Below are 17067 nucleotides of genomic sequence, written 5' to 3' on the forward strand. Positions count from 1 at the left end.
CATTGCCCTCCAAGACCTTGGGCTAGTTAGTTTCTCTCATAATGCCCATTTTCATAGTCTGAGTTTCAAAGTTTCTCTAGACCATTTTCCTACCCTTAGAGCCAAATGTATAGGTGGTTTTTTCTATGCCATAATCCTCATTTATCTCCTCCTAGGCATGGAGAGGAGTCTCCTATCCCTTACTAGAATCTTGATCTACATCCATTCCATTGCCCATTCTCCTTTTAGCTAGGATTTCCACCTTGCCATGAACCAGGACCTTGCTAGTACCCTCATCTTTCACATTATTCTCCTCCTCCATTTCAAATTTTACCCACCGATCCTTTCCCAATCTTGATTATATTCTTTTTGGGTTCACTTTTCTTCTTGTTTTTACCCAAATCCTTTATAATATTGGCCACCTCCTCTTCATCATCTAAATGAAGCCTAACACTATCCTTAGTGCTAGATGGAAGATAGGAGCTTTCCATGTCCTTCAAGGACTCCACTTTCTGGGCTATGGATCTACTAGAGGTTTGAGCCTTAAACTTCTCATAAATCAGTAACAATAGGCCCTCATGGAAAGTTGTGCGAGCATAAAATTTCTTCTTATATCCCATGCTATTCTTATTTATAGAGAAGAAGATGTAGTAGGGGATGGAGATCTTAGTGTATATGAGCAATGTTAGTATGCTAATAGAAACCAAATTTAAATAAAGCTTCCACAAACTAAACAAAATTCATAAACTTCAAGATAGACTAAGATGAGCTCTCAATTGAGAATATGAGCCATTAATGGACTCTCTCAATGAGAAGCTCTCTTGTTGGGTGGCTTTGTCTAAATAGATAGGATGTATGCTCAAACTTATGCTTCAAAAAGGGCTTCAAATGGAGTTGGAATTTGGGTGTGAGTGTATGGTTTTGATGTAAAATGGCTTCTTAAAATGGCATTATGACTTTACTTCATGGATTGTGTTATTTTGCAAAGGGGAAGGATCCAATTTATAGGCAAGAGGCTTGAGGGATTGAGGGCTAAGATGCAAGGATGGGGAAAAGCTCATGGAGGGCTCAGATTGCATGAGAGGAGAGCACATGGATTGTGCTTCCTTACAGCCAATCAGGGAGTGACACATGTCACAGGGTGAGAGGATGGAGGAAAGGGGAAGGATGAGTCAACAAAGGAGGCTCAAGGGATAAAATCTTCATAAAGACCCTCATAATGGCTTGTAAGAGCAATAAAAGGGCTTGGAAGAGTCATTTATGGTCTAGTGGGCTTCATACAGTTTTATGGTTGGGATATTTTGAAGGAGATGAGAGGAATTTCGACTTGGGCTTGATTAGGAAGGTTTTAAGCTTGCTTAGGATTGTGAAAATGATTAGAGGATGGATTAGGATGGTTTAGGATTAGCTTAGGGATAGGCAAGTGGATGGCATTTAATGAGGGTGGGTGAAGGAGGAGATATTTGTTAACTTTGGCTTGGGTTAGTAAGTCTTAACCCATGTTTAGAGAATGTGACAAGGTTAGGAGGGGATTAGGATTAGGTTTAAAGACATCTTCTAGAAGAGTCTAGACTTTGGATAAGGATAAAGACTTTCTAGAATAGTCTAGAATTTCCTAGGATGAGGATGAAGACTTTCTAGAAGAGTCTAGAACTTCTTAGGATGAGGATAAATTAGATTTTTAGGAAATAAATAAAGTTTTATTTATTTCAAGGGTTTGGGTTGAGGAGATATTTATTAAAACTTTTTTAATAAACATGAGGATTAATATTTAATCTTAATTAAATATTTTGAGTTGGGATTAGGGGTAGGAAATGATGGGATTAGCCTTTAATCAAAATTAAAGAAGGATTAGAAGATTTTGGAAGAGGTTAGTGGTCTTAAGGAAATTGGCCAAGTTTTGGGCAAAAAATAAATTTTTTATTTATTTTGGGTTTTTTGGTCAATTTATTAATTAAATAATTAATAAATAAGGAAATAATGTTTAAATAAGATTTAAACATTTTTGGGAGGGATTCCTTAATTAAATATTTTTAATTAAGATAAAGGGATTTAATGGCATAAAAATAAATAAATTAATTAAATAATTAATTAATTAATAAATGATGATGTCATTAGGAATTTTTCAGAAAATAAAAATACTTAATTTTCTAAAGGTTTTTAGGTGTCTACACTTAGTGCCATATTTGAAGTGGTTAAGGATGACAAAGTGATGGGTATGGAATCCATCATACCTTGTGTCGAGCATAATGTAAGAGATAATCGCCCTAAGAACAAACCTCCATAGTTTTTTATTGAAGTTGGTTCTTAGTATGCTCTCGTCTTCACCAAATCCTTCATCTCCTTGACATTCTTGGCAAAGCCTTTAACAACATTGAGGGAAACATTCTTATACCTAAAGAATTTGATGTCCTCAGAAGGGGAGTCAATAACCTCCGCTATAACACCTTCATTAACTTGGAAATCAATTTTTTCAATATTAATTTTCCCTTCTCTCCAAGATGTGACCATAAGTTTAGTAACCTTAGGGTTCTAGCCATGCAATTTCTCAATGTAATTTGAAATGCCACCTTCACTTAGCTTCTCCCAAACCTTCAACCTCCTTTTTCATTTTGCTACTTCATCCTCTAGCTCTCTACAATGCATTTCTCCCATCATAGTGCTATTAACAGTAGGGAAAATTCTCTGCAAACTCTGAGGGTGAAGAACAAACCTTTGATACATGTCACTGAAACAAAAATTTCTTTTGTCCTTGGGAATACAAGAGCAATTAAGATTACAAAACACCCAGAAAGCGTGCCAAAAAGCCACCAAATTTTCCTTGTGTTTGGCCCAGTCTTAGATTTCAATGAGTTATATGTGGAACTGACAACATTATCTTTCGTCATTACCCTTTATACTACCTGTGCTTCCCTGGATTCTTTTAATCTCAATCATGCTTTTAACTATCATTGGGAGCCCATCACCATTGCTCCACCTATATGATGTGTCCCTTTTAACTGTCTTGCTAGCCATCCAGTCAGCTACCGAATTTGCCTCTCTATATTCAGGTGACACATAGACCCTCTCAAAAGTGAGCAAGATTTGTTTGGTTTCTTCCACCAAGTTCTTAATAGACCAAGAAGGAGGATGTTCATCTTTGAGGCACTTTATGATGTTATTAGAATCCACCTCAAGCCAAAGGCATTTAATGCTAATATCTTTTTCCAACTTAGTTGTCTGAAGGGAAAAACACGCCTCAACAAAGTGGTTAGTTTGATGCCCTAGAGAGAAGGTGACAACTACTATGCCATAACCAAAGCTATTTCTAATCACCCCACCACTGTTAGCTTCACTCAGATTACCTTTTACTGCTCCATCAAAATTCTCTTTGTGCCTTCCATCTGGGGGCAACAACCATTGGCATTCTTTTCTTCTATTATGTGTGTCATCACCTCTTCTGGTGTCTCCTACAAATGGGTTAGATCCTTTGCAAAACATACAATTTTCCATTAGGGTATTTAGAATTTTACCTAACACAATCTTGGCAGGAAGGTTGGCATCCCTAAAGATATGATTATTGTGTTCTTTCCATATTCCCCAACCAATGCAGGGAAGAGTCCATTTGTTGATTGCATAAAGACCTGCACCCTTCCAAGAATTGTCCCATTACCTAAAGAAGTCTGTAGTTGAGGCAAGGGTACACCAGTCCAAACCAAAACCTTTACTAAAACTAAAATAAACCTCTATTAAAAAAGTGCAATGAATAAACAAGTGGTCCACAGACTTAGCCTAGTTTTTGCATAGAACACATTTGTTAGGAATATAGAGTCCCCTTTTGCTGAGATTATCAATAGTTAGAACCCTATTCTGGAGGAAAAGCCAAAAGAAGATGTTGATTTTAGGAATAAGGTCGATGTACCAAGAATTCACTCATAAAGGTTTGGAATCCTGAATCATCAGAGCTTGGTACCTAGAAGTCACCGAGTAAATGCCACTAGAAGTATTCTCCCACACTAACCGGTCCTGATCAACATTCAAAATCACTAAGTGGAGGATAGTCATCAAAGGTTTTAGATCCTCAGAGATTAAAGAAAGGCCTCTCCACTCTTGGCCTAATCTATAGTCACTGACTTTACTACCAAACCTTTGAATGCAAGTATTAGCCTATCTATCAAAAGTAAGAAAATTGATGAGAGGACTCTGAAACAACTAATTGTCCTTCCAAAAAAGAAACTCATTACCATTTCTCACTCTTCACTTCACCTTACATTTGGCAGTATCTTTGAATTTGAACATGCCATTCCAAATATTTGAGCCATTGGGAATGGTTTCTTCATTGAAAAAGTATCTAATGGAAGTTCTCTAAAGGTCTTTATCCTCCATGAAATCTTGCCTATACCGCTTGCTGGAAAAGATTCTCCAAATATATTTAGCTTGAAGAGCTTTATTGAAAGTCTTAGTTTTCTAATACCCAAACTCCCATAGTGTTTAGGGAGGCACACATTATCCCAAGCAATGAGAGGAAATCTCTTGTAGTCTTCTGAACTAGACTATAGAAAATTCCTTTGAATTTTCTCCATAAGGTCAACAAACTTGTTGGGAATCCCATAAAGACTCAATGCATAGGTTGGAAGATTTTGAAGCATGGATTTGACCAATTGAATTTTGCTTGCTTGGCTTAGGGTGATACCCTTCCAACCAGACAATTTCTTATTAAACCTATCAATAAGACTGATCTAGAAATAATCAAGGGGTTTGAGGCCCATAGGAAGGCCCAAATAGGTTGAGAGAAGGCTACCTATGCCACATCCTAGAATATCAGCCATCTTCCTCTGTCTCACAACTGGAGTATTGATGAAGAAGACAAGGCTCTTATTCCAATTGATAAGTTGGCCCAATCCTCTAGTGTAAGAGATCAAAATCTTTTCAACCACCTTGGCTTCCCCAACCAAAGCTTCACCCCCCATAGTGGTGTCATCCACAAATTTTTGATGACAAAAGACTAGGGGACTAGAAGAAGGTTTGATTCCTTTCAAAGCCCCTAAAATTCTATTGGTTGAAATCATCCTTCCCAAACACTTAGCCAAAATGATAAAGAGAATGGGCAATAGGGGGTCCCATTGCCTTAACCGCTTTGACGGTTTGAAGAACATTGAATGAGAAACATTGACCAAAATAGCCAAAGAGGAAGTCAAAATTAGCTGGTTTATAAGCTTGCAAACCTTAGAATTGAACCCAAAGGCAATAAGAACCTTGAAGAGAAAAGACCAATCTACTTGATCATAAGCCTTGGACATGTCAAGCTTAAGGAGAAAGACTTCTCTCTTGCCTTCTTCCAAAGAGTGGATGAATTTATGAACAATCATGATAGAATCTAGGATTTTCCTCCCCAGAACAAAACTAGACTATCGAGGAGTAATAATAATAGGGAGGATCTTGATAATCCTATTAGCCAGGACTTTATAAATAATCTTGTAGAAAGAGTTGCAGAGGCTGATAGGTCTGAAAAGATCTATAACATCTGCCCCTAAAACTTTAGGGATAAGCATAAAGAATGTTGTGTTTAACCTCCTTAAGCTAACTTTTAGCTCTGAAAAGCTCTTGGACCCCTTTGATAACATATTATTGAACCACTTCCCAAAATAATTGGAGATTTGTTCGTAGGGAGGGAGAATATTGCTTGCTCGTTTTCTAGAGGGGAAGGAATAGCCTCAATCATAGAGTTGTGTTCTGGCTTGATCAAATCTAAGATGTTATAGATAATATCCTATTGATCATCTTCCAAAAGATTAAGATCTATAGTCAAAATATTAGAGAAGCAAGAGATGGCCTTTGCAGCTATATCTTTTTCTTCCTCCAAAACAACAACCCCTTCTTTTATTCTACTAATTTTGTTATAGACTTTGTGTTTCAAAGTAGAGATATGTAAAAATCTAGTATTTTGGTCCCCCTCTTTTAACCAAATAGCTCTTGATCTTTGTTTCCAGTAAGCTTCATCTTGACCAATAATATTGTGAAGCTCGAAAAAAATAAAATTTTCCTCCTCCAGCATCTCCTCATTATATCCCTCCTTCTAAATAACACCCTAAATGATGCTGAGGTCCTCAGAGATCTTTGCTTTGAATAGGAATATGTTACCAAATCTGACTTATTCCACTTCTTGATTTTGTTCTTGATATGTTTCAATTTCTTGGCCACCTTAAACATTGTAGTGCCTTATATGTGAATATTCCACACTTCAAGATACAAAGAGAGATATCTAGGAGGGAATTCCAATTTTTTTTGAATCTGAAGGGGAAGTTACGTTTATGGCAATGGGGTCAATAGTGAGATAAAAAGGAGAGTGACCTGAACCATTGCAAGCCAGTAAAGCAAATTGTAGTTGTTGGAATTCATCCAATCTAAAGATACGAGAGCCTTGTCCAGTCGCACTTGGATGCAATCTCTTTTGACTCTTCTATTAGACCAGCTGAAGAATCCTCCTTGAAGATCAACATCTAGCAAAGCCAAATCATTGATGAAGTTTGAAAGGTCTTGCCTACTATCTAGATTCAGAGCCAAACCACCGTATTTCTCATCATCCCTTAAGGGGGTATTAAAGTCCCCCATAATGATACAATTTCCCATTTGGAATCTAGATAAAATATTTCTAATATTTACCCAATAGTTCCTCCTACCAATCTTAGAATCAGGAGCATATACATTCAAAAGATACCAACTTTCATAATTTTTGATATTAAGTACTTGAATGCGAAGAATATTACCTTCACCGTATAAGACTTGAGGCTTGAAAATGTTAAAGTTGTAGAGGGTAAGTAGACCCCCCAAGGCCCCATCATAACTCGTAGCAAACCACTCCAAACTACTACTAAAAGATATTCTCTCCAAAGACTCCTTTTTTATTTTGGTTTCTCGAATAAGCATAAAATCTAGTCTATGACCCCTAATCATATTCCTAATTACCTCTTGTTTGTGAGCTCCATTTAGCCCACATATATTCTAGGATATGACCTTCATCTCTTCTTTGCAAGGCAGGACTCTTGGATGGTCTTTTGACTCCCATATGTTAGATTCCTTCTAGTTTCCTCTTTCTTATTCAGGCTATGATTCCTTCTAGGGGTTTTAGGTTTTGCTCCAACATTAGCTTTCACTCTACTCTTGGTAGCAGCTACGAAAATTGGAGAAGCGTCTCTACTTTTCTTTTTCTTTTTAACTGTAGTCCACTCCCCCTGTCGTTCATTGCACAACTTGCAAAAAGATCCTTCATTCTTGTTAATTTGCCTGGTGATGAAGATCTAACCATTTCCATCACTCTTGAAACCTTGCTGGGGGATACTACCTCCAGGCTAAGGTTGATAATAGATTCCCTAGGGGAGGATCTACTCTTTTGAGCAGCATCCACCCGCCCTTCAAGAGCCTGGGAGTCGGGAACTTGTGATATGATAATCTTGACATAGTTAACATAAGACTTACTAATTAATTTTCAATATTTTAGTGTTTATGTCTTTCATTTTTAACAACTTGATCTCATCTCAGTGTAATTGACAGGTTCATTTAGAAGAATAGCTAAAAAATAGAATAACAAATGTGGAAGTTAAAAGCTAGGGATAAATGATCAAACTATCAAAGAGAATTATGTAAAGGTTAAATGGAGGATGAATTCACATCTCTATGTCTAATTGAGAAGGACATCTAATTTATTTTTAGAAATGGGTCTTTTGGCCTTTTACTTGTATAAAAAAAATTGAACTATGTTGGTTATCTCTGCAAGGGTGAAGCTTTGCCACTTCACCAAGGGTAAAGGTAAGTATTGCTCTATTGTTGACACAATAGAGAACACCCCTGTGATGATTGAACCTTGTTTTTTTGCTCAATGTACAAGAATCCTCAAGCTTGCTTTTTCCATCTTTTATAATAATCAAAGCTATTTAGTTTATTTAGTTATTTCCTTTTTAAAACTACTTCTAAAGTAAATAAAAACATTTATTAATATTATCATGCACAATTAAATAATTTTTAAAATTATTTAATTATAATTAAGCTTTATATAGACACCTTTGTAACGATTATTCACTATTAGTTTAATTCATCAACTAATTGTGTTCATCTTAGTCATGTAGTCATTTATCTATAAATTGGTCTTGTCATCTCTTCAATTCACCCATTCCTTCTAAATTTAGCATTCAATTCTACCTTGTTTTCATAAACATCAATACGTATTGTCTAATCTTGTCTATCCAATATCAATCTAAGTCTTTTAATCTCAACCATTTGTTGAAGTCCTGAAATCTTGTTGTCGAAATTGAGAGCCAACATTACAACACAAACATGAGAAGAACAATGAAGAATTTGTGAATTTGTTTGTGTATGATATCTATTGATTTCCTTGCTTGCTTTGAATTTAAATATTTATTTCCATACTCTCATTGATACAATATGATTTATTTCTTTGAGAGATAAGTTTTATGGCTACCTTTGTTATTCTCATTACAGGTCTTTGATTATACCTAATTTTCCCATATCTCATAAACCTTTAAGCAAGAATTTAACAATTTCTTGGGTCTTCCTATCTTTTGAGATCTATGTCCTAATTTCCTTTCTCTCCTTTGTGGGACCAATGAACCAACAAAGCACACCCAATTCCTCTAGCATAACCATGTCTCTTATGACCTCTTGTTTGATATCAATGGTTTGCACTTCAAAATAACCTTTTATTGTGTAGTTTTCCATGTTTCTTGAACGAGTTTTTCCCTTGTATTATATATTTGTACCTTCCCCATTCTACCCTCACTTTAACTTCTACTTGTTAACAATTTTTTTCCTTTCGTCAACCAAAATCTACATCTTGAAACATTATATGGTTTTTAGTTTTCCATAAAAAAAATGAATTGTGGTTGTTAGCCCTACTAGGGTGAAGCTTTTCTACTTCACCAAAGGTCAAGATAAGTGACCCTCTATTGTTGATGTGATAAACCCCGTAAGGATTCAACCTTAGTTTTTGGCTCTATGCACAAGAAGGCCCAACCTTGGTTTTTGAATCTTCTATAATAATAAAATCTATAAAATGTGTTTAATTGTATCTTAATTAAATAAGCACAATTTTTTATATCCTCTCAATGCATATTTAATAATTATTTAATGATAATTACATCTTCTACTTCTACTTTTTACAACGATTACTCACTATCAATCTATTTTATCTGCCAATTCTGTTTATCTTAGTCATGTATAAATTGGTTTGGTCATCTTTTCAGTTCACCCGATCCTTCTAGATTTGGTATTCAATTCTACCTTGTTTTCATAAGTACAAATAAGTATCGTCCAATCTTTCGTATCCAATATCAATCAAAGTATTTTAATCTTAACCATTTGCTAAATTCTTGAAGCCTTGGTGTCTTACAACATAGATATAAGAATAATGATGGAGAATTCATTAAGTTGCTTAGATATGATGTCTATCGATTTCATTACTTGCTTTGTATTCAAATTTTGATTTCCATTAGTATTATATGATTTATTGATTTGACAGATAAGTTGTATGGCTACCATTATTCTCATTGTAGGTCTTTGATTATGCCTAACTTTTGTATATCTCATGACACTTTAGGCACAAATTTAGCAGTTTCTTGGGTCTTCCAATTTTTTGAGATCTGTGTCTCAATTTACTTTCTCTCCTTTGTGAGACCAATGAACCAACATAGAAAAATTAATTCCTCTAGCATAACAATGTCTCACATGACCCCTTGTTTGATATTAATGTTTCACTCTCCAAAATGTCTTTACCTATGTGAGCATCTTCTAGATCCAATGAGTGCTAAGTGTTCCATGTAATCTCATGAGAGATAGATTCATGTTGCAAAACTGATAATTGAACCATAATAGTAAATATTAAACTAAATTTAAATGCGATTTTTTTAGTTATATTTTGAATGGAAAAAAAAGAAGTTGAAGATGCTAAAAATTGGTTCATTATGGTTTTTAATTTTTATTTCTTGGACTGAAGATGTTAAAAATTGATTCATTATGAATTTGATTTTTTATTTCTTGTCTAATTAAGTGTTTTAAAATCTACTGATTGCATGTATTTAAATCTAGCTCATCCATATATATATATATATATAAATTTTTAAGATTGAATTTATATAAATTGACATATAATATGTTTGAATATATCTTTTGATGTAGAAATTCGAGTAAAGATCAATGGTGTTTACAAATAAATTAATATATGCTTTTAAATACAATTAATTTAATGACCCAGAAATCAACACAAATATATTCTATATTATATTGAATCCTAATGTCTAGAAAAGGGAAATAAATGGTATGTAATTTGAATTGTACGAGAGAAAATTTCAATAATAATATAGAAACAAATTCTAATAATTGGAGAAATATAGATCCATGTAGTTGGTGACGAGTCAGCAGCAGCAATTGAAAAGGTCGGCCATGGAATCGAGGTCAAAGAGTGCCGTTTGAAGTTTGAGGTTCAAACTTTTGAGAGAACGGAGTCGTGACTAACGGAGCGAGAGACATTCTCAATTTTCAATAAAAACTTGGAAGCCCTTCTCTCCACCCGTTACGTCCCGTTCCGTTAAAGCTGCAGCAGCCGGAGGCTGGAGTGACATGGACACATAAAGGCTTACTACTCCAGCTGAATCACACGGCCATTCGTCCTCCACGACGGGGCCAATGAAGCACAGCATTTAAGCGGACAATCTTCTTTCGCAGCTCTATTGCCAAGTGATGATCACATTATATTCTTCATTGACTGGTTTCTAAATGCTCGCAGATCGATCCATGGAGAAGACCTAGCAGAGCCCTGAACCTGTCATTTTTTATGCCAATTTGTTTAGCTCTTTAACAATTTTTGCGATTTATAGTGGCCTGCGGAGGTGTATAGCTGCTTGCTCTAATCTAGGGCTGGATACTTTGCGCTAGCTTAGAGTTGCTGCTCTTATGTGTTCGCGCAGCACCCTCAAAGGACATATCTGGAACGCTTGAAGTGGATCTGAGATTAGACAATGTAGGAGCTCGGAGTGGGACAGTGGAAGAGGAAATGGCCAGTGCCATTGCGAAAAGTAAACGGGGAAATGGAGCCTCTACCTCCTCTCTTTCCCTCTCAGACAGCGGCGACAGCTCTGCATTCGATAAATTGCCTCCTGTACACGGGTGAGTTCATCTTTCTTATTTAAATGCTAGCATATGACGGATTCCTAAAAATGCCAGAAACAATATTATAAACTCTGTTGTACTTTTGTAGTAAACAGCAGATTGCACATAATCATGTCGATTGGGAAAACCAACTGTTACGCATCTTGACCCAGATTGGGCCTGGGACAGAGCAGTTCCTTGGAAGTTCCTGTGTCTCACCCCTATGAGCTCGGTTGGGTGGCACTAATGTTAATCGGACCATTCATCCAAATTAGAGACGGCTTCATGACATCTGAGTTCATGAAGATCGACTCAACATTAATCAATCCCAGTGAAACATCAAATAACAATGAACAGAAAAATGTCAGAATGGCAAGGCTTTAACTGCATTATCTCGAACCAGGGCTTTCATTCTGTACAGTTCTGTTCACAAAACTCAATAACTAATTGGAATTTAATGAATCGACGATCAAGAGTCGATGCAGACTGTTTTGTGAAAGCACAAGCTAAAGTCACTAAAACATAGTTTCCCGTAACAATTTTCCAACCAGGAAAACATGTATTATTGCATAAAATCTGTGGATTATCTGGAAAAAGTTTCTAAATGGAAGAAGGGTTGAAATAATAAGTTATCTGTGAACAAGCTTCTGGAAATTGTGATGAAACGAAACAAGATATGACCAGGATGGGCCATGGCATACACATAAGAACACACAAGAAGTGAGTGTGGTAGTTACACACAACATCATACAAGTACTGCCACAGTGGCTTATCTAGATAAAATAAGATATGAGGTACAGTGACATACACTATTGCATTCCCTACACCAAACGTTATACAAGAACTAACCGGAATCTCCTTACATAAAATAAGAAATGAGATGTGGTAGCATCCACTATGGCACTGCCCTACATGTATTGTTAGAATGGGAGTGGAGAGATTGTGGCATTACATTAATGCCTTGCAACAGAGAAATTTATCATTTTTGGAAGTTTAAAAAGAAAAGTCCGCCGTTGTGAATTTTATTTCAATATTGTGAAGAGATGATTACATGGTTTGAGAGGCCTATAATGCTATGGGAATTTGAAATAGCTGTTTTCCACTAAAAAATAATTACCTATACTAAATCTAATATTATGAAATGAATCCCGGTAAAGCTTATAGCAATGAAGAGTAACATGTCAGAATGGCAATGCTTTAACTGCATTTTCTCGAACATGAACTTTCATTCTTCATAATGCTGTTCATAAATGCGATACCTAATTGAATGTTAATGAATTGGTGATCAAGAGTCAATGCAGACTGTTGTGTGAATCCACAAGCTAAAATTACTAAATCAAGAGTAAAGCATATAACAATGAAGAGTAACATGTCAATGGCAATGCTTTATCTGCATTTTCTCGAACATTAACTTTCATTCTCCATATTTCTTTTCACAAATGCAACACCTAATTGAAAGTTAGTGAACTGGTGATCAAGAGTCAATGCAGATTATTGTGTGAATCCACAAGCTAAAATCACTAATTCATAGTTTCTCTTGATAATTTGTCAACCCAGAAAATAAATACGAGTGTATAAAGTCTGTGGATTATCTGGAGAAGGCTTCTATGTGGAAGAAGGGGTGAAATATTAAGTCATCTGCATAAAGTTTCCAGAAATTGTGATGGAAGTTTGGAACGAAACAAGATATGACCAGGATGACCTACATACAAGAACTGCTTGTGGTAGCTACACACAACATCATACAAGTACTGCCACAGTGACTTACTACATACAATAAGATATGAGGTGTAGTGACATATACACCATAGGATTCCCTATGCCCAATATTATACAACTCCAGCGACCTCCTTACATGCAATAAGATATGAGTTGTGGTAGCATCAACTATGAGACTTCCCTACATGTATTGTTAGGATGGGATTGGAGAGAATGTGGCTCTGCAGTAATGACTCACAAAATTGAAATTTATCATATCTGGAAGTTTAATAAAGGAAGTCCATAGTTGTGAACATTATTCCAATGTCATCAAGAGATGATTACATGGTATTAGAGGTCCATGATTTTAGTGGGCATTTAAAATAGCTGTTCTTTGCCAGAAAATAATTATCCATATTAAATATAATAATTACTATTTATGGATTCAATAGAAAATATTAAACTGCATAAATATTTGACTGAGTAGTGTTAAGTTTTTGAGCTCAGAAATCAATGATGATAAACAGTAATAAGAGAGCCAAAACTGAAACAATAAACACTAGAAATATCCTGAGAAAACCCTTTTAGAATGAAGGGAAAGACCCAACCACACAACATAAAGATCATTTTATTGATCAGAAAAGTTCAAGTGTACAATATCCTTCACTTGATGTGATATATCTAACAGTAGGAGAGACTCTTCGTATTACCACCGAAGGTCTCTTGAGTTTCTCAAAATATAATTCGTTAAAATACAACTCTATGAATTTCCATGCTTCAATGCATATTGAATGACACATGTCATTAAATCAAATATTACAATTTAATCATAAGTGTCCTCTTTAGCTGAAGGTGACAATAACGACAATAATATCCTTATTTCCAGAGATAAAGATCTCTATCGTAGCTGCAATCTTCAACACTCTCTTTTAGTCAGAGAGAGATCTTTAGCTGATCAATCACACAAGGCTGCAACCAAAATGTCAATAAAATCTAATCACATGGATCTTATAAAACTTCATGGAATCACTCAACATAAAAGCCCTGCAGAAAACACAAACATTTTTCATAGAATCTCTCAGCATGACACCAAAAGAACAATTTACTCATTGTTAATAATCATGGAATCACTCAACATAAAAACCCTATAGAAAATACAAATAGTTTTCATGGAATCCCTCAACATGACACTAAGAGAACAATTTACTCATTGTTAATAATCATGAAATCACTCAACATGACAGATTTGTAAGACTCACAGCTAAGCCTTTAATCACAAACTCTCTCAACTTGAACTGTCATGGAATCTCTTAACATGACATCCAACTTCCATCATAGAATCTCTCAATGTGATGACATCATAGACTCTCTCAACATGATGTTCACTATTGCACAATGAAAGAGTTATCATAGCTGATCTTACAATCTCATTTATTCACACAAGAATAGAAATAGGCATAACAAATAACACTTAGTTCCATTTAAGTCTCAAATTTTACAATTACCACAAGCATTACAAGAATTGTATGAGAATGATGGGGATTCCATAAGGACTCCATAAACGCCGCCTAAATCTCCTGATTCCCTCTGTTGACTTCAACCACAACGATATACAATTGCAATCCTCATATTGAGTTATGCAAAATCGAAAGTCCATATTTCTATCATCTGTGAGACTGACGATATCCGAGCATGCAATGGCCAAAAGATTTCCAATCTTACTATACTTTGTAGAGGAGGAGAAAGGGAGATATCAGTCACAAGGAATTGAACAATAATGCTCATACCAGCACAACTCGACAGGTCAAAAGATATGAAATGGAAAATTTATAGTTGTCGTCCATGTCACAAGATTCGACAAGAAAATGAATCAAGCAATAAACGACAGGTTTTCATCAAAGAGGCAAAACGGCGATGAATCAAAGATCCCTGCGAACTCCTATTCGCATCATAATAGCAATAATTATTTGACTAAATTTCAATGCTTTTGGCAATACTTAATAATCAAATTGCGACCACCGCGGCAAGTGTTCTACAGAGTCCATGAACTTACAATCATTGATGACTTTGTGATCCCGAGAATGTCTTCAATATTGGAGATTAAAAGAAAACAAAAAATTGCCAACATCTTTCATATAGAAATTAGATTTGCTAACTAAGGAAACCTGTGTGATAAAAAAAATAAAAAATGAATATCAAATACTTTTGAGACCCTTAATATTTGACATATTCTCCCATAATGACATTGAGAGATACTCAAGGAAGATCCAAGGAAAACTATTACAAAGCCCAAACAACATCCTCATTGAATCTGGATAAAAGAAACATGAATTGACAACACCTCTAGAGCATAATCGATAAATTGACATAATGTTCGATATCATATCCATGACCCATGGCATAATATTTAAGATTCTCGTCATGGTTTCACAAGTATGACAAAGGATACAACCCACGATTATAATCGATACCCAAATAGAATTGTGCCCCAAGAAGAAAATAAATCTAGTAGCCAAAATATATACACATAGAGAAAATAGCTTTATTACTGTTATCAACCTGTCTTTGATACCATGTTAAGTTTTTGAGCCCATAAATCGATGATGATAAACAAGAATAAGAAAGAGCCAAAACTGAAACAATAAACACCAGAAATATCTTGGGAAAACCCTTCTAGAATGAAGGAAAAAACTCATCCACACAACAAAAATATCATTTGATTGATCATAAAAGTTCAAGTAAACAATATCCTTTGCTTGATGTGATATATATAACAATAGGAGAGACTCTTTGTATTACCATCGAAGGTCTCTTAAGTTTGTCAAAATATAATTCTTTAAAATACAACTATACAAATTTACATGCTTCAACGCATATTGAATGACATTTCATTAAATTTAATATTACAATTTAATCATAAGCGTCCTCTTCAGCTAAAGGTGACTAACGGTAATAACGTCCATGCTTCCAGAGATAAAGATCTCTATCTCAACTACTATCTTCAACAAGTAGAAGACTCATTGTTCATTGGCACTATGATTGTACCGGTTTTATGCAATTTTGTGTGATTGTTTTGCTTGCAAATGTGTTAGCTATTAAGAAGGATGAAAGCCCTGTATCATGAATGATGGAACATTTCTTTCAGTAGAAAAAGGGAAGCTTCTTTTTTGTATTTTTGGTTTCGAAAAGGAAATTGGGAGATGAAAAAAACAATAATTTCTGTAGATGTTTGTGGCCAAAATGTTTTGATAGTATATGTATGGACGGTTGAGAAAGCACCCACGTTTCGGGGTTGTGGGCCACAAATTAAGATGTTTCGAGTTAAGTAGAAAAATGCATTGTATTGTTTATGTCTTCTTAAAATAGTTCCAGGACTTTGTGAGTCAGAGCAAGACTCTCCGAGTCCGAGCTAGAGTCCATCAAAACGAGGCAGATTGCCTTTGCTCTCGGACTCGGCAGAGTCACCATGGACTCGCCGCGTCAACGGACTCTCCCGACTCGCAGAGTCTTGAGCTCTGGATTCACCAGCAATAGGACTCATAAAGTGCAAAAATAATAAAATAAAAGGGTAAAGTGAATTGTTTGTGCTTTGTATAACAATTATTTGATCTAAAATGGTCATTCCATCCTTTGCTAATGCTTTTGATAGAGAGAAAAGAGTTAGAGAAGAGTATTGGGGTTTTGAGAGAGAAACTAGCAAACTAGTTGGCTCTCCCATATCGATTACTGATTGTTTGTGCAACTTTGTAGCTTGCATTTAAGTATTGAGAGGAGCTAAATGAAGCATGTGGAGGGGGCTTCTACAAACTTACTTGCATTTCCATTGTTTGTGTAGAAATTGAATGATCTTGTCTTTGTTCATTACAACCTTCGCCTTTGCCATGGACATATCCATGGCACTGACATATCACCAATTGTATTAGAGACTATTGATCCACATGCCGAGTGGAACGTAGAGATTGCTGATCCTATCTTCAATGATGAAGATGTGGAGTGGGATGATAAGGTGGATTGGGAGGCAGAGGCAGTAGCGATGGCAGTTGAGGAGGCCACAATGCAAGGAGACCGAGTGTAGGACCCTGAGGCTAGGAGTGATGGATCTAAGTCTAATGATGAAGATCAATGATTTTTTAGTGGCGAATCTTTGCCAATTAGCGATTGTGTCTTTTCAAGAAATCGCAATTTGGCGAATAGAACCTATATATGGGGTCAACCATGTCGCCAAGATATTAAATAATTTGGGTCCAAAGCCTG

At 35.6% G+C, this 17067-nt stretch overlaps 1 protein-coding gene across 1 annotated transcript in view; it reads left to right on the forward strand.

Moving 5' to 3' along the window:
* Positions 1-10389: 10389 nt before the first annotated feature.
* The window catches only part of LOC149562189 (transcription factor MYB3R-1-like), an 86388-nt gene continuing 79710 nt past the window's right edge, over positions 10390-17067 (forward strand). The window contains exon 1 of the mRNA XM_089825733.1: positions 10390-11133. Within this exon, the coding sequence (XP_089681859.1) occupies positions 11021-11133 (113 nt within the window). The 5' untranslated portion in view covers positions 10390-11020. The remainder of the gene's footprint in view (positions 11134-17067) is intronic.

Source organism: Cupressus sempervirens, chromosome 4 (assembly GCF_028749045.1).
Source record: "Cupressus sempervirens isolate cs-2001-9-10 chromosome 4, ASM2874904v1, whole genome shotgun sequence".
Classification (NCBI taxonomy): domain Eukaryota; kingdom Viridiplantae; phylum Streptophyta; class Pinopsida; order Cupressales; family Cupressaceae; genus Cupressus; species Cupressus sempervirens.